Source organism: Gorilla gorilla, chromosome 9 (assembly GCF_029281585.2).
Source record: "Gorilla gorilla gorilla isolate KB3781 chromosome 9, NHGRI_mGorGor1-v2.1_pri, whole genome shotgun sequence".
Taxonomy (NCBI): Eukaryota; Metazoa; Chordata; class Mammalia; order Primates; family Hominidae; genus Gorilla; species Gorilla gorilla.
Genome location: NC_073233.2, coordinates 124,778,565 through 124,803,782, shown reverse-complemented (window position 1 = coordinate 124,803,782; position 25,218 = coordinate 124,778,565). Strand labels below are relative to the sequence as shown.

General features: G+C 47.2%; 1 protein-coding gene across 12 annotated transcripts in view; it reads left to right on the top strand.

The window, feature by feature from the left end:
* SIK3 (SIK family kinase 3) overlaps positions 1–25,218 on the top strand; it is a 263,876-nt gene that overhangs the window by 236,589 nt on the left and 2,069 nt on the right. For 3 of the 12 annotated variants that reach the window (XR_008669499.2, XR_008669500.2, XR_008669497.2), the window contains 10 exons: positions 862–1,012; positions 2,355–2,480; positions 2,756–2,841; positions 3,298–3,407; positions 5,091–5,430; positions 5,981–6,870; positions 15,388–15,551; positions 17,056–17,188; positions 17,276–17,359; positions 18,110–18,280. Coding sequence is in view for 4 of the 12 variants with exons in the window: in XM_055354971.2 (XP_055210946.1) it covers positions 862–1,012; positions 2,355–2,480; positions 2,756–2,841; positions 3,298–3,407; positions 5,091–5,430; positions 5,981–6,870; positions 15,388–15,551; positions 17,056–17,188; positions 17,276–17,359; positions 18,110–18,267 (2,242 nt within the window). In the remaining 8 variants the exon portion in view is untranslated. Of the gene's footprint in view, positions 1–861; positions 1,013–2,354; positions 2,481–2,755; positions 2,842–3,297; positions 3,408–5,090; positions 5,431–5,980; positions 6,871–15,387; positions 15,552–17,055; positions 17,189–17,275; positions 17,360–18,109; positions 18,281–19,076; positions 21,265–25,218 lie in introns of those variants that run through there. The other 9 variants (XM_019036698.4, XM_019036694.4, XR_008669505.2 and 6 more) reach the window with 6 other exon arrangements.

Genomic DNA, 25,218 nt, shown 5'->3' with positions numbered 1-25,218 from the left:
TGCTTACCTCAGCCCATAAACATCTCTTTCTGATCATCAGGTCACAAGTGTAGGTGTTAGCTTCTAACCCCGATGCTGTCTTAGGCATTCCTTATCAATAGCTTGTTCTTTCTTTCTGTAAGATTCTGGCTGTGTTCCAGTTGAGCAGTGGGGTCTTTGAAGGTAATCCATATGATTCCTCTTTCATTAGGAGGTTGGGTGAGTGCTGCTGCTCTGAGAAGTTGATTTTCACAGTAGGTGACCTTATTTGTTGACCAGGTATGTGCAGGATCTCAGGGCCCACATTCCTTAAGAATTTGTTGTCTCCATCCCAGGATCAGAAGTCTTCATTTTCCCCCACCCCAATCGCCACCTTCTATTTTCTATCACAGAACCTATGAGTTCCAGGCCAGACCTTTGACCACAAAACTGACTGTTATTGCCCTCTGGCCATACGGAGATCATTGCTCAGGGAAAACTTTGGCTCAAATGGTGAATTTAAGGTTTCTAAAGGCACTAGATAGACATATGATTATAAAAGCAAGAGCTTCTGTACAGTCTGGCCTGGAGGATATTGAGAAGCTTTTCTCTCTGGCCTGGTATATTTATAAGAACTGGATGTACTTGATCTCAGGACCTCACCAGGCTTGGAAAGTAAGCCAACCGAAGGTAAGTAGAGATGGAAGATGTACACCTGGAGCCCTCTAAAGGGAAGCAGGCTAGGGAAACGACTGATGTCTGGAAATGGCATGAAAGTGGCATAATATGCAGGGCTACCTGGGCAGCCAGCCGTCTTTATGTTCGTCTGGAACAGCAGTCCCTGTGTGATTTGGTCAAAGCCCCTGAGTCCTAGCCTCTAACCTTCTCTTCCCATATATTCAGCTCTACCTACAAGGACTCCAACACTCTGCACCTCCCTACGGAGCGTTTCTCCCCTGTGCGCCGGTTCTCAGATGGGGCTGCGAGCATCCAGGCCTTCAAAGCTCACCTGGAAAAAATGGGCAACAACAGCAGCATCAAACAGCTGCAGCAGGTAATGGAAGAGGTGGCAGGCATCCCTGGAGCAGCATGGGTGACAGAGGCCAGGATTGCAGGAGGACTGGGGTGGTAAACGTACCCCTTTTATGTCAGCCACATTGCAGTTTTATAGGTTAAAAAAGTATAGCTTTCTGGGCCAGGCGCAGTGGATCCCGCCTATAATCCCAGCACTTTGGGAGGCCAACGTGGGAGGATTGCTTGAGCCCTGGAGTTCTAGACCAGCCTAGGCAACATGGCAAACGCTTTCTCCCCCAAAAGATTAAAAATTAGCATAGTCCCAGCTACTCCTGAGGCTGAGATGGGAGGATCACTTGAACCTGGGAGGTAGAGGTTGTAGTGAGCTAAGATCACACCCCTGCACTCCATCCTGGCGACAGAGCGAGACTCTGTCTTAAAAGAAAAAGAAAGTATAGCTTTCTAATGCACTTTCTTTACTTTGTGTTATGTACAGCCCTCCCCAGGATCAAACTTCCTTCCCCTGTGAAGGGACTAAATTTTTCTCCTGTCTCTAGTTCATTGGAAAGGAATTTCTGGGCTTGGGTTTCTGTGGGAACCACCAGAGAAGGTGCTACTTTTTTTTTTTTTTTTTTTTTTTGAGACCGAGTCTTGCTCTGTCACCCAGGCTGGAGTGCAGTGGCACAGTTTCAGCTCACTGCAACGTCCGCCTCCTGGGTTCTAGAGATTCTCCTGCCTCGGCATCCTGGGTAGCTGGGACTACAGGCTTGCACCACCATGCCAGCTAATTTTTGTATTTTTAGTAGAGACAGGGTTTCACGATGTTGACCAGGCTATGTCTCGAACTTCTGACCTCAGGTGATCTGCCCGTCTTGGCCTCCCAAAGTGCTAGGATTACAGGCGTGAGCCACCTTGCACACCTGGCACTCTGCGCATGATTTAGGATGCTGGGTCTTGATTAAACCTGCTGTACATTGTTACCACCTGGCATTCTCTCCAGGTGGTATGGAACGGCACTCTCAGAGGAAGGAAATGTACCTCTATATGTTTCTGTACTATAAAGATTCTATAAAGAGCCAATTTCCTTTCTGCCTTCCTGATGACCAAGCTTCCAATGGCATGTGCTTTGTACACAGATTTCACATTGGACACTTGTACTCATACAAAGGCCATCCTTGATGTTTTCCATTCATTCATACAGAACAGGATGTGAATCTAGTGCACCAGATACTTAGGTAAATGAGTTAATTGCTCATCAAGGACACTGTTCTCTTGCGGCTCTTTCTGCCCATGAGAGCTTGGAGGCAGATCTGCATCTGCTGAAATCACTGCATGAGGCGGGTCTGGCTGCATCCCATCTGTATTAACTACTTTCCCTTCAGGAGTGTGAGCAGCTGCAGAAGATGTACGGGGGGCAGATTGATGAAAGAACCCTGGAGAAGACCCAGCAGCAGCATATGTTATACCAGCAGGAGCAGCACCATCAAATTCTCCAGCAACAAATTCAAGTAGGCCCTCACTCTTTGCTTTCTCCAACTTGTTTGGAGTTTGCTTTCAGGCTGATTTGCCTGTGCATTTTGGAGGAGACCACTCAGTGCAAAGTGGATTTGAGGTCTGTTTATGGTTGACATGTTTGAGTAAAGGTAATCAGACCTTCTGGTGAACAACAAAAGCATAAATCTGAGACACAGATAGTTCTTTCTGTTTCTTCCCTTCCTGAGAATAGCTCTGAGTAATCTTCAAGCTCACAATAATTTTTTTCCTTTCCCCATATATGTTTTAGGACTCTATCTGTCCTCCTCAGCCATCTCCACCTCTTCAGGCTGCATGTGAAAATCAGCCAGCCCTCCTTACCCATCAGCTCCAGAGGTATGAGTCATTTTGTGTTGTGCCTAAGCCATTGTCTCGATAGCATGGTACCCTTGGCTTGACTCACTGGGAGATATGGACTGACTTGAGCATTCATCTTACAAGAATCTATTTGAAAAGGAGAGAAACCACTGTAAATTTCAGGAGCCTTCTTGAAATCCCAACTTCTTGTGCCACTTCATTTCCTTAGCCCCATGAGCAAAGTAATCTGATATCTAATACAGGAGCCAGACATAGGCCCACAATGAACTCTGCCATTTTGGCTGAGTTCTTTTCAAACAAGGTGTAGATAGGTTTTAAATAGACTGTGGTGGATGGCTTATGTATATTTTTCTAACATGAGGCTTATCAAAGTAAAAAAAAAAGTTTCCACTGATATATGTTGTATGGCTGAAACTTAAGATTGTACTGTCACCTTAGGAAGCTTCTTTGTGTATCTCTTTTGTTATTTTTAAGGTTAAGGATTCAGCCTTCAAGCCCACCCCCCAACCACCCCAACAACCATCTCTTCAGGCAGCCCAGTAATAGTCCTCCCCCCATGAGCAGTGCCATGATCCAGCCTCACGGTGAGTGGAGAGGTTCAGACCAAACAGTTCATTTTATGCCACATGGGAAAAAATGATGGTCTCAGTTTTGAGCACCATAAACCATTTGAAAGGCAGAATAACATAGTATTCAGGGGTATGGACTCTAGAGCCAAGCTGCTTTGGTTTGCATCCTGGTTCCATCAGTTTCTTAGCTGTAAACCCTTGGGTAAGTTAACTTGACCTCTTGAATTAGTCCATTTCACACTGCTCTAAAGAACTGACTTGAGACTGGGTAATTGATAAAGGAAAGAGGTTTAATTGACTCACAGTTCCACATGGCTGGGGAGGCCTCAGAAAACTTACAACCATGGCAGAAGGAGAAGCAAGGCTCATCTTCCATGGTGGCAGGAGAGAGATTTCACAGGGGAAAGCACCAGAAACTTATCAAACAACCAGATCTCAAGAATTTCCTCATTATCATGAGAACAGCATGGAGGAAACTGCCCCGTGATCCAGTCACCTCCCACCAGGTCCCTCCCTTGACACATGGGGACTACACTTCAAGATGAGATTTGGGTGGGTACACACAGAGCCAAACCATATTACTTCTCAAATGTCAACTGAGGATAATTATGGTACAGTATGTAGTTATATGTAAAACACTTGGAACAGTCTCTGGCACAAAATAATTCTCAATAAAGGTTTACTATTATTAATATTTTTAACAAAACCTCCAGCCCTACCAAATAAAAAGCAGCTACCAGAACCTTCCTTATAGTTATGCCTCCGTTTGGCTGTCTATTATACACGTGGGCCTCTCTCTTGTGGGTGTATAGATGGGAGTGAAGATAAGTATAACGTGACTGTGAGTCTTCAGAGGTCAGCCGTCTTAGGATCTCCTGAGTAACACTCCACGAGCTACGTCCCTAGTCAGTCTCCCTAGGATCCTTGAGAAGAGTCTGAATTGGCCTCTAGGCTCTTCCTACTTAAAGTGGGGTCCCCCAGCCACCAATATTGGGAGAAAAAGTAAGATCTCAGGTCATATTCCAGACCTGTTAGAGTCTGTTTTTTTTTTTTTTTTTGAGATGGAGTCTCCGCCTGTCACCCAGGCTGGAGTGCAGTGGGTATGATCTCGGCTCACTGCAACCTCCACCTCCGGGTTCAAATGATTCTCCTGCCTCAGCCTCCCAAGTAGCTGGGATTACAGGCGCCCGCCACCACACCCAGCTAATTTTTGTATTTTTAGTAGAGACAGGGTTTCGCCATGGTGGGCAGGCTGGTCTCGAACTCCTGACCTCATGATCCGCCCACCTCGGCCTCCCAAGTGCTGGGATTACAGGTGTGAGCCACCACGCCCGGCCTAGAGTCTGCATTTTTAACCAGATGCCAGGCCATTTGTGTGCACGTGAAAGTTCAAGAAGCACTGCCTAGATCTGAGTTACCCCATGTAATCCATGGACCAGCTTTTAAGGGAACTTGTTGGAAACACAAATTCTTAGGGGCCCATCCTGACCTACTGAATCAGAGTTTGAAACAGAATTATATAGATAGGACCCAGGAATCTTCTGTTTAACAAGTTCTCCAGACTTGTCCTATGCACGGTGCAGTTTGAGAAGCACTGTTCTAGCTGGTATGTCGTCTGAGTATCCTCATTAGCTCTCATTACTTCTGGCTGGCTGGTGGCCTGGGCACTTGGTCACTCAGAGGTTCCTTTCTCTCCAGGGGCTGCATCTTCTTCCCAGTTTCAAGGCTTACCTTCCCGCAGTGCAATCTTTCAGCAGCAACCTGAGAACTGTTCCTCTCCTCCCAACGTGGCACTAACCTGCTTGGGTATGCAGCAGCCTGCTCAGTCACAGCAGGTCACCATCCAAGTCCAAGAGCCTGTTGACATGCTCAGTAACATGCCAGGCACAGCTGCAGGCTCCAGTGGGCGCGGCATCTCTATCAGCCCCAGTGCTGGTCAGATGCAGATGCAGCACCGTACCAACCTGATGGCCACCCTCAGCTATGGGCACCGTCCCTTGTCCAAGCAGCTGAGTGCTGACAGTGCAGAGGCTCACAGGTAAGACCGCCTAACGTCACCCAGCCATCTATGCATGGGATCCAGGTGGGAGGAAGCCCCTTAGCAGAGTGAGAGAAAAGGAGGGAAGGAGAATGGGTCTGACTAGGCTGTGCTCTTGTTTCACGCTTTCTAAAATCAGGATGCTGGGTTTGGAATGAACTTGTCAGCTTTTTATTGACCCAGGGTTAAAATTCTAATGAGACTGAGGTGGAAAATGGGAAAGCTACCTTATTATTTGCTTGCAAAGAAGAAAATGGCCTGTTAGAGGAATGTATAAAAATTCCAGTTCCCCTTTTCTTGAAGGGAGCATCTTGAAGTTACTTCCTTCAAGATGAGCTAGATCTATTACCCACACAGTGCCCTCAGTCCCTTGGAGGTTACTGGACAAGCCAATAATGGAATAAATAGGGACAATGCATACATCTGCCACTTCTCTGTCACACCACAGTTCTCTGTACCAGTGGGTTCTCCCTACTGAGGAGGAGGAGCTGTTCCCGGGAAGTCTGGTACTTGTTACATGGATGTCTGGTACTCCCTTTTGTGTCTGCAGCTTGAACGTGAATCGGTTCTCCCCTGCTAACTACGACCAGGCGCATTTACACCCCCATCTGTTTTCGGACCAGTCCCGGGGTTCCCCCAGCAGCTACAGCCCTTCAACAGGAGTGGGGTTCTCTCCAACCCAAGCCCTGAAAGTCCCTCCACTTGACCAATTCCCCACCTTCCCTCCCAGTGCACATCAGCAGCCGCCACACTATACCACGTCGGCACTACAGCAGGCCCTGCTGTCTCCCACGCCGCCAGACTATACAAGACACCAGCAGGTACCCCACATCCTTCAAGGACTGCTTTCTCCCCGGCATTCGCTCACCGGCCACTCGGACATCCGGCTGCCCCCAACAGAGTTTGCACAGCTCATTAAAAGGCAGCAGCAACAACGGCAGCAGCAGCAGCAACAGCAGCAACAGCAAGAATACCAGGAACTGTTCAGGCACATGAACCAAGGGGATGCGGGGAGTCTGGCTCCCAGCCTTGGGGGACAGAGCATGACAGAGCACCAGGCTTTATCTTATCAAAATGCTGACTCTTATCACCATCACACCAGCCCCCAGCATCTGCTACAAATCAGGGCACAAGAATGTGTCTCACAGGCTTCCTCACCCACCCCGCCCCACGGGTATGCTCACCAGCCGGCGCTGATGCATTCAGAGAGCATGGAGGAGGACTGCTCGTGTGAGGGGGCCAAGGATGGCTTCCAAGACAGTAAAAGTTCAAGTACATTGACCAAAGGTTGCCATGACAGCCCTCTGCTCTTGAGTACCGGTGGACCTGGGGACCCTGAATCTTTGCTAGGAACTGTGAGTCATGCCCAAGAATTGGGGATACATCCCTATGGTCATCAGCCAACTGCTGCATTCAGTAAAAATAAGGTGCCCAGCAGAGGTAAGTGTCTCCTCACAGTGGAAGTCCTGGGCCAGTCTGCCCTAATCAGCTGACTCAGTAATGTTATCTTTTTTCAGCTAGTATTCTGTGTTCCTAAGAAAAAAAGAATTTCGGAGCTTCAGGACCTTCTTGGGGAGAAGCATGTAGGAAGTGGGTATTGGTGGGTGAGGGGTCCATTTTCAAAATCAAAGGACCATGATACAAAATTAACACTTAGTCAATAAGATAGATGATCCATTTCCCTTATTCATACCACAGTTTCTTGGAATCCAGAAATTCTTGACTGCCATCCAAACAGCTAACTTTAACTTGTGCAATAGAAAAAAGTCAGCCAAACATAATTTAGTGTAAATAGTGTGGAAACAAGAGTCAGAGCACCTTAATTCTGCTCTTGCAGCTATCATAAATACGATAACTTTGTCATTTAATCCCTCTGATTCTGATTTTCCTCATCTGTGAAGAAGGTGTTGGAGGAACAATGGAGTATCTTATGGAGTATCTGTGGAGATGAAAACATGTATATATGTGTTTGTTTCTACGTAATGTTTGCATGAGAGAGAGAGGCACATTCAGATAATCTGAAATGTATGATTTCAGTGCATAAATGTGAGGTATTATTACTCTGGTCGTTTTATTAGTGAGCTAAATGCAGAATATTACAGAATCATAAGGGGCCCCATTATCATTTCATTTTGTACCACTTTATAATTAATGAGTATATTCATTCTCATTCTGAAGGAGATCAGGATTGCAATCAGTAAGTTATACTTAGAAAATATAGTTCCATTAGCATCACGGCATTCATCCTAGACAAAATCAGGAATCTTGCAATTTACCACTCCTCACCATTGCCATCCAAGGGAATAAAAAGCAGTTTATCTGTAAACTGTACAACCCTGAGACTGAGCAGTTTCTTCCATCCTTCCCTCCCCGGAACTACCTGCGTCTCCTGCCCTGTCATTTAAAGTCAGTGCTGAAAACTCAGCTCCAGGGGGAGTTCGGTCCTGCAGCACAGAGCAGTAGAGAAGGCCTTGCTGTAAAGCGGTGTCTGTGAAAACGCCTTGGTGGTGCCAGGTTGTACTCATTATGCGCTCTTGGGGGGAATTGTTGCCTGAAATGCCAATTCAATCCTGACCTTTTGAACAGATGGGTGTCATCCAGCTGAGAGATTGGTCCCAGTGAGATGTACTGTGTTCACCTGTGGCTGCTGTATTCTTAGTGGACATAGGAGGGTGGGAGCTTTCAGAACCAGGTCATAGGTGGAATGGTTAACAGACCTGAGGGTATTTAGGATTGGGAGGAAAAACTAAGAGAAACATCACGCTTGTTAGATAGAAGAAGGGATTAGATTTTTCTGGGTTCATATTATGGGGCAGAACCAAGATCAAGATAGAAGTTGCAGCAAATTTCAACACCCTGTGGAAGACCTTTATAAGAACTCTCCTGAACAGGCTGCCTTAGCAGCCTGGGAGCTTTCTAACAGAGGTGGGATAATGGTATGGGGATGTTGTGGAAAAGATTCCCCTGCAAATGGAAGCTTCCAGCAGATTAGCACACTATAGTTGGCATGAAAAGGAGATGAGCTCACATTTCTTTTTTTTTTTTTTTTTTGAGAAGGAGTCTTGCTCTGTCACCCAGGCTGGAGTGCAGTGGTGCGATCTCAGCTCACTGCAAGCTCTGCCTCCCAGGTTCACGCCATTCTCCTGCCTCAGCCTCCCGAGTAGCTGGGACTACAGGCGCCCGCCACCACGCCCGGCTAATTTTTTTGTATTTTTAGTAGAGACAGGGTTTCACCGTGTTAGCCAGGATGGTCTCGATCTCCTGACCTCGTGATCTGCACACCTTGGCCTTCCAAAGTGCTGGGATTACAGGTGTGAGTCACCACGCCCGGCCGAGCTCACATTTCTCTTGTGCCTTCCATGTGCCAGGCACCAAATGCTGTTCACATACAGATTCATTTAATCCTTACAACAACCCTACAACCCTAGAATAACCAACTCTTATTCCCATTTACCAGTGAAACAGCGGAGGCACAGAGATTAAGTAACTTGTCCCCAAAGTCAAGAGGTAGTCAGTGGCAGCTGAACATAAGAGTACTCACACTAGCTGTCACTGACACGAGAGATGCTCACCGAGCAAGTCCCGGGTGTGCAGGGCACTGAGGAAAGAGCATAGCTGCAGCAAACAGTGCTGCTGCCCTCCACCCCTGCCTCAGGCTGAGTTACCGTGTACTTTCAATACTTCCTGAAATGTTTTTCTTCAAAAATTATTTTCTCTAGTTTCTCTTTACCATCCTTCCTGTGTGACTTCTATGTGTAGAAAGTCTGGAGAGCATAATTCCCCATTGTCCCCTGATTGTCAGAGGACCCCTTCTTCGGCAGGCACGCTAGTCTGTTGAGTACCCACTGTTGGTGCAAGTGCTGTGGGCGCACCAGAGGAGGGAGAGATTACTTCAATCCAAGGAACAACGTAGGTTTCCAGCAATAAGTAGCTTGTGGGTTGGGTCCTGGTGGATGAAGAAGGTTTGCCATTTGGATCTAGAGGAGAAGCAAGAGAAAAGAACAATGGGTGAGACTGTCTCAAGGAATTTTCCAAAGACAGCAGCAGGCTTGGCTGGTTTGAAGTACAGTGTACATGAAGGCATTAGTAGAAGCTAAGGACAGAGGTTTTCTAAAATGCATCGTCTAGATTCAGCTGTACTGTGAAAAAAAACTCAAGTTTTTTTTTTTTTTTTTGGCAGAGTCTCACACTGTCACCCATGCTGGAGTGCAGTGGCACGATCTCGGCTCACTGCAACCTCCCCCTCCTGGGTTCAAGCGATTCTCCTGCCTCAGCCTCCTAAGTAGCTAGGATTACAGGCGTGCACTACCACACCCAGCTAATTTTTTTTGTAGAGACGGGGTTTCACCATGTTGGCCAGGCTGGTCTTGAACTCCTGACTTCAAGTGATCCAACCACCTCGGCCTCACAAAGTGCTGGGATTACAGGCATGAGCCACCATGCCTGGCTTTCAGGTTTCTTTTAAAAACTCCAGAGCTTACATTTTTACTTTACTGAAAAAATCATCAGATAATTTGCTGTTCACTTCTGTCACGAAAGGCTTATAATGCTGTGCCCCCACCACTCTGCAGGCAAGTGGGGGGGCTCACTCTTCTCAACCTTTTTGCCAGGAAGGAATGCCTGCTGTTTCTTTTAATGGTCCCTCCATCTCAACTGTGTTGCACAAGACTCTACTGTAGGTGCTGTGAGAACGCAGAGATGAAAGGATAACCTGTCCTCAGGGAGCTTCTACTCTACTAGGGGATGTAAAACAAGCTCATAAACAGCTTTGCTATGAAGTGCTAGGTACTGAGTGCTGCAAGAAGTATCACTGAGAAGAGCAGAGCTAGTGTGATCTTCTTAGCATTTCTTAAGGGTAGATGAACAGGGATTGTTGGTGTTATTTAGTTACTTTTTGAGTCAGGGTCTTGCTCTGTCACCTAGGCTAGAGTGCAGTGGTGCAACCACGGTTCACTGCAGCCTCGACCTCCTGGGCTCAAGCAATCCTCCCACCTCAACCTCCTGAGCAGCTGGGACTACAGGCGCGTGCCACTACACCCAGCTAATTTTTTTTTTCTTTTGGTGTAGATGGGGTCTTGCTGTGTCGCCGGGGCTGATCTTGAACTCCTGGGCTCAAACAATCCTCCCTTCTTGGCCTCCCAAAATGCTGGTATTACAGGCATGAGCCACCACACCCAGCCATATTAGTATTAGTAAAGGAAAATTAGATGCCATCATATCAGTGTCCATGGTTACCTATTTCCTTGATGGCGATTTGCCACCAGCCAGTATGAGGCCAGGCACTGTGAGAGCACTAAGCAGGCAGCATGCCAAAGGTTTCTTTCCAATTTGTAGAAGTGTCAGGATTTCACATGCCCCATGCTGTCTGTAATCTCCCTGCCTGCCACCCTAGAAGGAAAAACAAGGTTTGTCTTTCTTCTATAGTGGTACACACACTTGATCTTTTTGACTTTGCAAATAAATACAGCAGCATAACCCATCTACACCATGAGATTACCAACTGGAACTCACAAAGAAAACCACATCCTCTTCTCTGAGCTCAGTCAGCCTCAGCATTATTACTCAGGCCTCATAGAGCAGTAAAAAGCTGACAGAGTGGGAGGGGTTACCCCAGAACCTTTAAGGGGAGTATGCAGGCACGTCATTGCTCCCATTTTCTCTCAAAACCCAGTAAGTAAGGACGAGTCAACATTGACAGATTCAATAGAGAATTGTGCAAGTTGCCCCAAAGTTCCCCGGGAAGTGCATTGTGTCCGTTTGTGCATTTTTCCCCTTCTGTGATCGGACGATCATCCCACCTCTGCACTCTCTTAGCTTTAGTTTGATAAATATTCGAGCATGTAGCTCTTGGGAACCATCTTTCCTCCATGACTTTGGTAGCTGCTGAATTGGCATAAAGGGTTGCCAAAGATTTGATCCTGAATGTCATGTTCCTTGGGCAGTGGGTTAGTCTGTTTGTACCCCCCAAAATGATCGATAGGGTCTCATTTATAGAGTGTCACAAAGGACTTCTAGACTCAGGGTCAGCATTCTTACCAAAAATCAGACTTGACTTATTTGGTCTTTTACAGTTGATTAAAGACTCTTTCACATGCGTTGTCTTTTTGAGCCCCCAAACAACCGTCATTTTTCAGATCAGGAACCTTGAGGAGAAGCTGAAAGATTTGGCAACACTTTGCTGGTGAGGGAGCTGGGTCCTGACTTCAAGTTTTCTGATCCCCTGGTCATGTATTTTTTCCTTTACGCCTCCTTGCCCACTCTACACCCTCCAAGCACAGCTGCCAAGTGAAAGATGCTAGCCCTTCCAGGTCTTTGACCTACTGATGATACTGAAACTTGAGCAGACAGAGCCCTGGGGTATCCCCTGACTCCTATTAATACTCTTTTTCATCTGGCTTTTAACTGACATTTGTCTGTCCTGAATCAGAGGCTTCTCCTCGAAATTAAAGTTTCCCTGAGTCATTTGTTCATTTACATATGGGTATATTCCCTCATAATTCTGCAAGCAGGGTTCTGTGATTAAATCAATTTCCTTGTTTGTTTTTGTCAGCTGACTCAGTACGTCCTTATGCACTCAGAAATAACATCTCTAAACTGAATATAAATCATGCTAGACTTTATTGAGCCTTTACAGTGTAGTAACCTCTATGAAGCACTCCACACCCATGGAGTCAGTCCAGTTGTACAGATAACTAAGACCCAGCAAAGCAAGATAACTTGCCCGAGCTCCTGCTCCTCAGGAAGCAGCTAAGCCAGGATTCACGGCCAACTCTTCCTGACCCCAGAGCTTGTGCTCATGACCCTTTGCTCAACTCCAGCTTGGCTGAGGGATGAGCTCTGGGCTGGGAGTCAGGAAGGCCCCCTACGTGATTTGTCAGGTGGTTGCTTGCTCTGTCTTGGTGCCTACAGGCATCAGACCTGAAGGCGGGGAAGACAGCAGACAAAGCAGAGCCCAAAGGAGGGTGGGTGTTTTGGTTTGCAGAGGCCCCATTCTCAGGGATAAAAACAAGTCTGAGAGAGGGAAGGAAAAGAGCCTTAAAAGACACGGCAAACAAACCAAAACACTGAGGCCTCCAGAAGAGTCAGGAAGGCTCCAACCAGGACTATATACATTTTGTTAGCTTTGCCGTTTCCTCATGGTTAGTAATGATGTTTTAAAAATCTTTAAACAGGAGAGCGCTCATGTTTGTCCTTGCGGAGAGCAAAGAGATGCAACTGATGAGATTTGCATCCAACTATATAATCAGGCTTAAAGGAAAAAAGCACCCCAAGGAATTGAGTGGATGATGTTAGTTATCAAAGAAGACAGTATAGGTTTTTGAAAAAGTAAGAAGCGGCTGCTCGCATTGCTTCTTGGCAAAGCAGACAGAATCACCATTTCCTCACTCCCACACAACCATGTTGCACCACTTCCTGCCAGTGGTTTTTGGTTGGCCCTGGCGCCAACATGCGAGCAGTGCCCACTGAGAGGAATTGGGCAGAGTGGGTTGGACGGGCGGGCTAATCCCACAGAGCAAGTCCTGGTGTAGGTTTTCTTTTATCTTCTCTCTGCTGGCTTTTAGCTTTCTGTAGCAAAATAGTTGGTTTCTGGCTGTTCCTTTTACCTCTTTGCTCAGAGAACTTTGAAAAGATTTCTCACTTGCCATCATCTTTGGTGGTTGGGAAGCTCCCTCCTCTAATTTTTCTCCAGAATGTCTTGCATTACTAGCAATGGGCATGTCAGTTAGCTCCCCTCCCTTTCCATCCTGCCTCTGCCCCTAAGTCCCAGCCTAACCTTAATCATTGTAGAAAACCATTGAAATACAGAGACCTGAAATCCTTTACCCAACATTCAAGAAGTATGCTTTACTTTCATTATTCAAATAGATCATTGGAATGGCACAGTTAGCATTACAGCTGTGTTTGCTATTAAGAGATTTTGTTTTAAACTTAGTCCCACCAAGAGTCAGTTCATCCAGAATAAGCTCAGTAGTTTCCAAGAAGCTTTAACTCAGAAAACCAACCAAGCAAACACAACTTATTTTCAAGTCCCAGGCTTTTAAAGACTGAAGTCAAAAGTGCTACCAGGAGGATCCTGTCAACATAGGTGTGGCTTTGATAGTCTTCTTGACTATCCTTGATCAAGAAGAAATACTCATTCCTTTTGCTCTCCAATTCTAGTCCATAGAATGGTATGCTCTGACAGGATAGTAACCCATATTAAGAGAGTATTTATTTTTATTATTCTTTTTTGAGATAGAGTCTCACTCTGTTGCCCAGGCTGGAGTGCAGTGGCATGGTCTTGGCTCACTGCAATCTCTGCCTTCTGAGTTCAAGCAGTTCCCCTGCCTCAGCCTCCTGAGTAGCTGGGACTACAGGTGCACGCCACCACACCCAGCTAATTTTTGTAATTTTAGTAGAGGTGGGGTTTCACCATGTTGGCCAGGCTGGTCTCAAACTCCTGACCTCAAGTGATCCACCCGCCCCGGCCTCCCAAAATGCTGGGATTACACGTACCTGGCCTAAAGAGCATTTACTGACATCAGTGAAAGAGATCATAATACTGGGTATAGGACAATGTTCTAGAACACTGAAGATTCACAGACATACATGAGATATAGTTCTTGCCTGCAAAGAATTTATAGTCTAATGTGAATGATTAAGTACATAATTGAACATGGTACCAAGGATAATGTTAGAGCAATCAGAGACAAAGTCTTTCGAAGTTTAAAGGAAGAGATGATCTATTTCTGTTTGAAAGGAAAAGTTTAATAAAGACAATAGCATTTGATATGGATGTAGAATGATGAGTTGCTTTGGATTGGCAGGAATGAAGGCAGAAGAATCAGTTATTTGCAGATAGAAGGAACAGTGAGGGCAAATGCATAGAATTGTGCATAGATGGGGAACAGTTAAAGTGGTCCCATTTGACTAGAGCTTAGAATGTATGGAGAGGGGAATATGAGACACTGATTGGAAGATAGCCCAGGGCAGTGTTGTAAAATGAAAGTGAATGGACTACAGAACGGTTGGTCTTTGTAGGGTAGTAGTAGGAGATTGGTTATGAGGCTAGCATAATAATCCAGGCAAGAGGTAATCAGGTTTCCATGAGATTGGCAACAAAGGGACTGAAGTGACCAGCATTGCAGAGTTAGATTCAGCACCAGGAGTAAGGAATCAATAGTGGCCCCAACAGCTTATGCCTGGAAGATTTGGAAAATGAGGCATCAAAACGACAATGTCTGAAGGAGTAGCAGGTTATGGGGGAAGTGGATGGGTTTGGAATTGGACATGGTAAGTGTTACATGCTGGTTAGATATCCAGGGAAAGATACCTAGTAAGTAGCTGGAAGTATGGATCTGGGGCTTAAAGGAGTACTTCAGTAGTTCTTTACATAAAGGCAGTACAGCCATGAAAATAGATGATGTTGCCAGAGTAAGTGTGGGGAGAGAGAAGGTCAAGGACAAACATGTGGAGAGTACTTGCTTAGAAAGGGTGGAGGGGCCATCGAAGGAGTCAGAAGCAGCAGTTAGAGAAGTAGAAAGAGGAAAGGAGCAGCGTGGTACACTGAGGTCACTGGGGGAGGAGAGAGGAGGCAGCCAGCAACAGAACAGATGCATCCTCTAGGGCTAGAGGGTCCTGAAAGCTCCGAGAGTAATTCTCATGTGCATTTAGGTTTGGGAATAGATCACTGTTAATTCAACAGAGAAATGAAAGAAGAGAAGGTTCGGTGGGGTCCAGCCATGCCCTGTTATGTGGAATTTTTTCCCTAAGGGTGTGGTCCCCTCCCCTACAGCTCATCTTTTGGAGGGCTGGTCCAGGCTCCTCTAAGCCATGACGCTGGCTGAGGATCAGCGGTTGGTGTACATGATCTCCTCAGCCTTGCCCGTTGTTCCTTGCAAGACATTTCTTGGATGGGAGTTTCCAGTGCTGGGAGAAGTTCCGCCCCACTGACTCTATTCTGCTGTGTCTCCTCAGAGCCTGTCATAGGGAACTGCATGGATAGAAGTTCTCCAGGACAAGCAGTGGAGCTGCCGGATCACAATGGGCTCGGGTACCCAGCACGCCCCTCCGTCCATGAGCACCACAGGCCCCGGGCCCTCCAGAGACACCACACGATCCAGAACAGCGATGATGCTTATGTATGTTGGTCCCACCTGCTGCACAGAGGTGGATCCTCCCAGTCCCAGCCTTGAAACAGAGTATAGTGATGTGGGGTAGCCTCTCTTGGCCGCTCTCCTCAGTCAGCATCCAGCCTTTCTGGAAACGGTGGGGAGCATTTCTTTTTTTTTCTTTTTTGAGATGGAGTCTCACTCTGTCACCCAGGTGGGAGGACAGTGGCGCGATCTCAGCTCACTGCAACTTCTATCTCCCCAGTTCAAGTGACTTTTGTGCCTCAGCTTCCTGAGTAGCTGGGACTACAGGTGCCTGCCACCACGCCTGGCTAATTTTTGTATTTTTAGTAGGTATGGGGTTTTACCATGTTCTCGAATTCCTGACCTCAGGCAATTCGCCTACCTTAAGAGCATTTTCTTTGAGTCACCCTAACAGACCAAACCTTAATTCAAGTAGAATCTATGCTCCAAATTTTAGACCAAAGAATCAGAAATAGTTGCCATCTGTTCCCTGTAGTTTTGGTTATTAAACCTCTTCTCAGTCTAAACTCAGGCCCCAGCAAATGAGCCCATAGGCTTCTGGTTATTTTTCAGCAGCTACATTGAGCTTACTCAGATCAGGGGAGCTGGTGGGCCTCAGCAAAGTTTTGTTTTCCTAGGGTGGTGCTAGTCTAGTAGCTAGCCACATGTGGCTATTCAAATCTAAACCAATTAAAATTAAAAACAATTTAAAATTCAGTTCCTCAGTCACACCAGTTACACTTTATTTTTTATTATTATTATTTTTTTGAGACAGAGTCTTGCTCTGTCACCCAGGTTGGAGTGCAGTGGCGCAATCTCGGCTCACTGCAAGCTCCGCCTCCCGGGTTCACGCCATTCTCCTGCCTCAACCTCCCGAGTAGCTGGGACTACAGGCGCCCGCCACCTAATTTTTTGTATTTTTAGTAGAGCTAAATTTTTTTAGCCCAGCTAATTTTTTGTATTTTTAGTAGAGACGGGGTTTCACCGTGTTAGCCAGGATGGTCTTGATCTCCTGACCTCATGATCCACCCGCCTCGGCCTCCCAAAGTGCTGGGATTACAGGCATGAGCCACCGCGCCCAGCCCAGTCACACTTTAAGTGCTCAGTAGCCACTTGTGGCTACTGGTTACCATACTGGACAGGACAGAGAACATTTCCATCACTGCAGAGTGTGACTGGACGGTGCTGTCCTAAGACAAAGTCCCAGTGGAGATGGGGATAGGTCAGAAACCTGGTTTTAGAAGGCCATGTAGGTGTCAAGATGTCACCACCAGCTGAGATTTGCCACATCCGCCCCACCCTCAGCCCCCCCACTGGGGAAAGCCAAGCAGCTTCCCACACTGTCGCTGTGGAGCACCCCCTTTGGGTGGTGCTGTAGAGGAAGAATTATCTGGAGTGGGGCCCCGGGCTGTCTTTTGCCTGGGCTCCTTCAGAAGGACCAGCTGTCTCTAGGGGTTGCCTGAGAGTGGTGTCTCGTGTGCTTATTTCTTCTCTTAACTGTTTTCTGCAGGTACAGCTGGATAACTTGCCAGGAATGAGTCTCGTGGCTGGGAAAGCACTTAGCTCTGCCCGGATGTCGGATGCAGTTCTCAGTCAGTCTTCGCTCATGGGCAGCCAGCAGTTTCAGGATGGGGAAAATGAGGGTGAGGAGCCTTATGCATGGGGCACTCCAGAGAAGTTCCTGGAGGGGGCCTCCCTCCATCTTCCGTAACTGCTCCTCTCTTCCGTAGGAAGAGCTCATGGGGAGGTAGAGCCACAGCATCCCACAGGTTCTGGACACAGCCCCTTTCCCCACTGGTCTTCCCTGAGTGCAGGTGTGTAAAGGAGGTGTGGCTTCTGGCCAGATGGCACAGGGCTCTCCCATTCCTGTCTCTCATCTCTGTGACGATATGCCTTCAGTCACTTTTTCCAGTTCTGCTTAGAGGGCATCAGGTCCTAAGGGCACATTTCTACCTCTCCTTGGAGCCAGTCAAGGGAGGGTGTCATAACAAATAATAGGCGTAGGCCTTGGGCGGGGCAGGTCTGCCACCAGTCCCAAGGCTGTCCTGTTCAGGCTCTGCAGGTGAGGCACTTGGCTTTCTGGACCCCGAGATCCTCATCTGTAAAGTGGCAAAAACGATAGAGCCTTTATCCTACATTGTGCCCTGAGGGCTGGCTGGCTTAGTGAGTATCAAGTGCTTAGCACAGTGTCTGGAACACAGACACTGCCCAGGAATGGGTGCCTGCAGGCAGTAAAATTATTCTCCCTTTCACTCTTTAAGAGGTGATCCTTTCTGAAGGAGTCCTCTATCTTCTCTCACACTACAGTAGTTGATCTTACCTAAGGATGGGAAAGGGTAAAGGAAAAGGGAAAAAAGCGGAACAGGTAGAGGAGAATATAGGAAGAATCTTGGCCCCGCCCACCGTCACGCAACACCTTGAGGGCCTGCTGTGAGCTAGAATTCAGGGCTGGGAGTCAGGCTGTGGGATGCTCGACAGGTTGCCTTCAATTCCTCCTCTCTCCCCCTTGCTCTCCTAGTCCCCCCGTTCCCTGTCAACCTCATACGTTCTTTTTGGTCTTGCAGAATGTGGGGCAAGCCTGGGAGGTCATGAGCACCCAGACCTGAGTGATGGCAGCCAGCATTTAAACTCCTCTTGCTATCCATCTACGTGTATTACAGACATTCTGCTCAGCTACAAGCACCCCGAAGTCTCCTTCAGCATGGAGCAGGCAGGCGTGTAACAAGAAATAGAGAGTGAGTGTCACCCTGGCCAGAGCCAAACCAGCCCTGTGGCCCAGTGCCTGCTCCCGATGCCATCAGGAGCTTCAGCCCATGTGTTGTGGTGGCCAGTGCAGTCGACAGTACCACACCTCCCCTCGTGGCCTTCACAGTTTCTTGCTTTTCATTAACGACGCTGCTAGTTTTCATTAACGACGCCGTTAGTTTCATTAACGACGCTGCTACCTGCTACGCGCGAGGTAGGGGTGGGGGTGTGCAGAAGAAATGCTAAACACAGTCTCTTGGTTCAGTTATGGGAATAAGACACAAGACCCGCCGTGTGTTACAAGTGCTCTAGCCTTCATAGCGACAGAAGTGAGCTACGGCTCCAGAGGATGCAGGTGACCTCCGGTCAGCATAATGAGGAAAGGAGGAAGTCCTTAAACTCAGTCCTAAAAGACAAAACCTGGCAGGAAGATATGTCCAGCCATATTGTTTAAGGCCATACAGAAGCAAGTGGCAGGATATTCCAGATTAGGGAAATGTGTGATGAGAGGCCCACGGTAGAAAGAATGGGGAAATTGGCTTGTTTGGCTGGAGTAATGCAAAGAGTACACAGCAGGCACCATTGGTTGTATCTGGAAAATCCTTGACAGAAGAGGCCTGATGAAAGGGAAGCCACTTGGCAAATCCACATCAGAGCCTCAGTATGGCAAGCTACCTGAACACCGGAGGGAAAGTAAACCTGTTGCATTTTTTAAAAGGTTTTAAATGGAATATTTGAGTCTTTCTCTTTTCAAACTAATTCTCCTCTGTGTCTGCTTTATTCCAGGTTTTGTGTACAGCTTGGGAATGAAAAGGTTGATTGTAAACCCACAGTATCTAAAAGCGTTGCGCCAAATTGCCCTTGTGTTTCTCTCCACCCAAAATATCACAGCTGCTTTCCTCACATTTGGTTCATCCGTGTGCTGTTCTTTTGGGTTCTGAGAGGGTTTTGCCATGTTTGCTTGTATGACCAAGTCACCAAGGAAATAAACAGGAAGGAAATCCATGTTCTCCATCTTTTGTGAAAGTATATTTGAGTCGGTGGTTTTTTGTTTTGTTTGGGGGTTGGTGTTTTGTTTTGTTTTTGGTATGTTTTCTTCCAGAGGTGATATACTTTCTTTTTTTTCTTCCTTTCTTTTTTTTCTTTTGTTCCTTTTTTGAAACAGGAGAGCAAAGCAGTTAGAGTTGAGAGGCCAGCGGCCTCAGGGCCACTCCCTCCCTAGCCTTCATCAGCAGAGCACCCTCCATCCCCCTGCATTGCTCTTCTGTGAAAGCAAATACTAAAGGATGCCATCCTCTGGAATCCTAATGGCAGGCAAAGGGAGAGAGGAAGGGTGACGGCTTCTGGCACTTAGAAAACAAAAAGAACAAAAAAAGAGAAACCCCCAAGCCTGGAACGCAGAGAGGTCTTTACTGCTGGGATCCACGGAAAACATGTCTGTCCCAGCCAAGATCATATGAAGAGTTTGGCACGGAGGCTGAGAATGACCTGGCATAGATGGTTTGCCAGTTAGAATGTCTCAGTTTGAGCCTTTGCTTTTGGTGGATAACTCAGCTCCCCTCTTGTAACCTGGAAAGTTGGTTGCCTTTATCATCCTGCTGGTTTTATCCATGGACTGAACACCCAACAGCAGTGCACTATGCTTTCTATGGCATCTTTCATTCTCATTTTATATTGTGCTATAAAAAGGATTGTTTCTCCATATATATATTATATATGTGTGTATATATATAATATATATTATATATGTGTATATATATTATATATATATTTATATATAATATATATATATATGCTCTCCTCTTTCAGCCTCTTTGTCACAGGGAAGAAGTGTAGGAGGTTGCCTTGGGCCCTGCCTCTCCTAACCTCCTCTTCCCCACTGGGTACCCTCAGCCCCTATATTTTAATTCTTGATCATGTAGAAATTGTTTTTGGTAAATGTTGATATTATTGTTATTATCATTATTAATAAATAAAGAGAAAAGGAATTTTTGTTTAAATGAGAAATGTTTAACCAGATTCTGTTCTATTTGAATTGTGACTTGCACCTTTTGTTCAAAGTATTTCCTTTAGGCATTGTAATTGTGAACAGCTCTTACTTGTGCCAGTGACAGATGCAGTGGTCTCCTTTCCCCAGTTGAAGCAGTGCATACGCAATAGCTATTGTTTGTGTTATCTTTATTTCTCTTCATTGTTAGAAACCAAAGTCTTCTCTGCTGGCTGGGGCTGAGAGAGGGTCTGGGTTATCTCCTTCTGATCTTCAAAACAAGAGAGAGACCTTGAATACACTGACTCTTCCACCCTTTTTTTTTCTGGGAAAGGAGAGCAAGAGGTCCCGAGTCCCCTCCTAGTCTTTCATCCTGAATTTGCACAGAGGAAAGCGGGTGCCCGGCATGGCCATCCTGATGTTGCTGGCGGGATCCCCATGCACCTTGTCCTTCTCCACTGATACTGGCAGCTCGGCTCCTGGACCCAAGATCCCTTGAGTGGAATTCTGCAGTGCAAGAGCCCTTCCTGGGAGCTGTCCCATGTTTCCATGGTCCCCAGTCTCCCCTCCACTTGGTGGGGTCACCAACTACTCACCAGAAGGGGGCTTACCAAGAAAGCCCTAAAAAGCTGTTGACTTATCTGCGCTTGTTCCAACTCTTATGCCCCCAACCTGCCCTACCACCACCACGCGCTCAGCCTGATGTGTTTACATGGTACTGTATGTATGGGAGAGCAGACTGCACCCTCCAGCAACACCAGATGAAAGCCAGTGAGCCTACTAACCGTGCCATCTTGCAAACTACACTTTAAAAAAAACTCATTGCTTTGTATTGTAGTAACCAATATGTGCAGTATACGTTGAATGTATATGAACATACTTTCCTATTTCTGTTCTTTGAAAATGTCAGAAATATTTTTTTCTTTCTCATTTTATGTTGAACTAAAAAGGATTAAAAAAAAAAAATCTCCAGACTCAAGTTGCTAAGACCTTTTGTCCTGCCTTTTGTCCTTCCTTTTGTGAGGCACTTACTTACAACTTGGTTACTTAGTTGGACAGCAGGAAGTTGTGTAGATAGGAGCCTGATTGTGTTCTTAGGCTGATAGATTATTTGCCTGTGGTTTGGAGTCTAGTTGGAAGAAGCCTCAGGTAGGTGGGAGCTGGAGCAGTGGAGGCTGGAGAGGTCTCCCAGGCTACGGGTGGGGCTTTGAGTGACTTATGAAACTCGCATTCTCTAGAAGCCTGAACTCTGCTTCACACTGTGTCCCTGGGCACCCAGCTCGGACTCTGCCCTGTCAGAAGGGAGCATTGGAATTTGCTGGGCCAGGTGGAAAACAGCTTCCCTGAAAGGGCACTTTTGAAGAGTACAGGGAAGGATCCTTAAAGAGTGGACACAGGCTGGACCCTTCATGACGTGACCCCCATTGGCCAAGTGAAAGGATAGCCAAATAAGTATTTGGAAAGAAACGGAGGGGCCTGGCATGGCTCACGCCTGTAAATCCAGCACTTCTGGAGGCCGATGCGGGTGGATCATCTGAGGTCAGGAGTTCGAGACCAGCCTGGCCAATGTGGCAAAACCCCGTGTCTACTAAAAATACAAAAATTAGCCAGGTGTGGTGGCAGGTGCCTGTAGTCCCTGCTACTCAGGAGGCTGAGGCAGGAGAATGGCTTGAACCCAGGAGGCAGAGGTTACTGCAGCAAGCCAAGATTGCACCACTGCACTCTAGCCTGGGTGACAGCGGGATACTGCATCTCAAAAAAAAAAAAAAAAAAAGGCGGAGTGGGGGTGGAATTTTCCTATAGTTTTCTCCTTTATCCCACACCTGAACTCCAAAGGGCAGTGTAGAGTTTCCAGGCATGGCTAAGAGACAGGTGGTTGAAGGTCTTCTATGAAGAAAGCTTACTGAAGCTGGAAACACCATCTGAGTTCACAGAAGGAAGAATGAGAGGAGGGAATTTAGAAAGCCTTCCAAGCTGGGCATGGTGGCGTGCGCCTGTAACCCCAGCTGCTCAGGAGGCTGAGGCAGGAGAATTACATAAGCCCCGGAGCTCGAGTCCAACCTGGGCAACATAGCAAGACCCCCACCTCTACAAAAAATAAACTTAATCAGGCTTGGTGGCACATGCCTGTAGTCCCAGCTGCTCAGGAGGCTGAGGCTGAAGGATCATGTGAGCCCAGGAGTTTGAGGCTGCAGTGAGCTGTGATCGCACCACTGCACTCCTGCAAACAGAAAAGAAAGATTTCAAGTCCATGGGGGCGGCTAGAAAGTTGCTGTAGGGCCATTTAGATTAGAGAAGAAAAGAGCCTTCTCAAGAAGGGCCTTCTAAAACTCCTGAGTCTGTACACGCTGTCATGCAAGACTAGGTGAGTCTCTAGAACCAAACAGTGATAATACCCAGATGCCTTCCAGCAAATTGTAGCACCTGTTGCAATAGGTGCCACTCCCTCCTCAAATCAGCCAGGGTGCCTTTGGACCAGAGGTAGGGTGAGCTTTTGTAGGAAGCAGGGCACTGGCTCCTGGATACAGACTGGAGAGCTTAGCTCCAGAAAACAGGAGCCATGTTGACAGAAAACCGTGCTCTACACAGTTTTCTTTCTGACTTTGTGCCAGCCCCCACCCCACCCCAACTGCAAAGATCAAGAACTCAGAGGGCTACTGTGCTTCCCTCCTGCTGATCAAAGATGAGCTCTGTCCTGGCCTTAGTCTTTTCTAAGCAGGAGGGCAGGAGAGAATCTTGCATAGCTGGCTACAGTGCCCCACCCAAGGGTCTAACTTGGGGCTCTATCACAAGAGCCGCAGCAAAATTGCCAAATAGGAACTACTGGGGGTGGCGGTTCTGTCTCCCCTGCTCAGTCACCACCTCCCCTCCCTAACTCTCATTCTGGCTCACACCACGTGCTCCCAGAAGAAACGTTCTGAGCAGGGGCTGGTATGAGACTGCCTACCCTCCCAGGACCCACTCCTCCCTATGACCAGGCTGGTGACCCTCCCTCTAGGGTGCCAGTGCCATTCACTGAGCAGATGTTTGGCGGGTGTCTGTTATGTGCCAGACCTAGCAGGGGACAGAGTCCTCCCGATAGAGATGGACCAGTATGTTTGGACATAAATTGTGAAAGGAGTTGCTAATCTTTCTGTGCAAAATCCACTCTTGCGGTCACTGCCAACACTCCTACACATGTCAGGGCATCCAGGGCCAGGACTTGGTAACCCTGTTCAGGAGCAGTCGCTCTGGAGACTCCCAAGATGAGGGAAAGAAATGGGTGGAAACAGGGGCCTACATTGTGGGCCCCGCAGCCACTAAACAGTCCAACCCGTGGCCACCGAGTGCCTTGAACAATGCCTGGCTGGACCCTGAGTCTGAGTGTGTCATCAACCCAGTTTGTTGTTGTTGTTGTTGTTGTTGTTATGTATTTTTCCATCAGCTCTGTCCAGAAAGACTTCCTTCCTTTCCAAAATATTAGTAAAGGGGGCTTGGACTAGTTTAAGCCAAATACCTTGCAGTAAAATGGAGTAGCCACTCTGGTTTAGAAAAGGAAACTGCCTGCTTGGTAAGATGCTGTTCAACAGCACCCCCTATCCTGATGCCTCACAGTCCCCGAGCCAGGAAACTGAGAAGTCCCCGATCAGACTGCAAAGGCTGCAGGCTCCGCAAGGGTGCAAGGCCACCCTCAAAGAACTAGAAGCCAGGCCTCCCGATTCCCACCCCTGCCAGCGCTAAATAGTAACCGCTGAAGGATGCAGGGCAGCTGTGAGCTGCAGTTTTCCCACAGGCAAAAATCACAAGGGTAAAATCTGGCCTCCAGCCTTATAGGGATATTCTAAGTTGTGAAAGTGCTTTGGCCACTAAAGAACTGCACAAATGTTAAATACTAGGTTTAGCCCTAACAATCATTTTAGTAACAAACCAAAGAGAAAGGTGAAACACTGGCAAGTATCTTGGAGTCCAACCAGTAAGCTTCTGAGATTCCCCCATGTGCTGACTGGGACAAACTCTACCCCCTAAAAGAAAAGACGCTCTCTTGGCCCGAGACACCTGTGAGCTGTCCCAGCAGGGGACCAGCCACCTTCCCACTTTCTAAAGCTACAGACAGCTGGGATGGTCAAGTAGGCAGCCCAGGCTGACGGCTCACCAAGGCCACCTCCCTGTCTACACAGTCCCATAGACATCTGGGGCCACTTCAGTCCTAGAAAAGATGTTCCATATCTCAGCAACTGCAAGTCAAGGACAAGCAGAGAGATGTGGGACTGCTGCCTTCATGCCTGCTGCAGAAGCTGAGGTCTCAGATCTGATAAAGCAAATGTAGTGGGAATAAGGGAATACATTACCAGAAACTGGGATTCTAGAAAACAGAATAGTTACTGTTTACTAAGTGCTAGGTACCTTTCTAACAGTTTTGCATATATGTTCAAATTTCATGCTTAAAACGATACAAATTTATTATCTTACAGTTATGGAGGACAGAAGTCCAAAATGGGTCACACTGGGCTAAAATCATGGTGGCAGCAGAGCTGTGCTCCTGGAGGCTGCAGGGAAAAATCCTTTGCCTTCTCCAGCTTCTAGGGAAGGGTTGCTCATGTCCCTCAGCTCATGGCCCCCTTCCAGCAGTCACATGAGTCTGACCTCCACTGCCATCCTCACATCTCTTTCTCTGACTCTGAGGCCACTGCCTCCCTCTTGTATAATTAAGGAGCCCTGTGATGACAATGGGCCCACCTGGAGAATCCAGGCCAACCACCCCATCTCCAGGTCCTTAATCACACTAGCAAAATCTTTTTTTGCCATGGAAGGTAGCAAAGCCACAGGTGACAGGGATGAGGCTGTGGACATCTTTGGGGAGCGTTACTCTGCTTGCCACACAGTAACCCCTGCCATAACTCAGGGCGATGGCATATTCTATCATTACCTTCAATCAGAAACTGATGTGTGGGGAGGTGATGT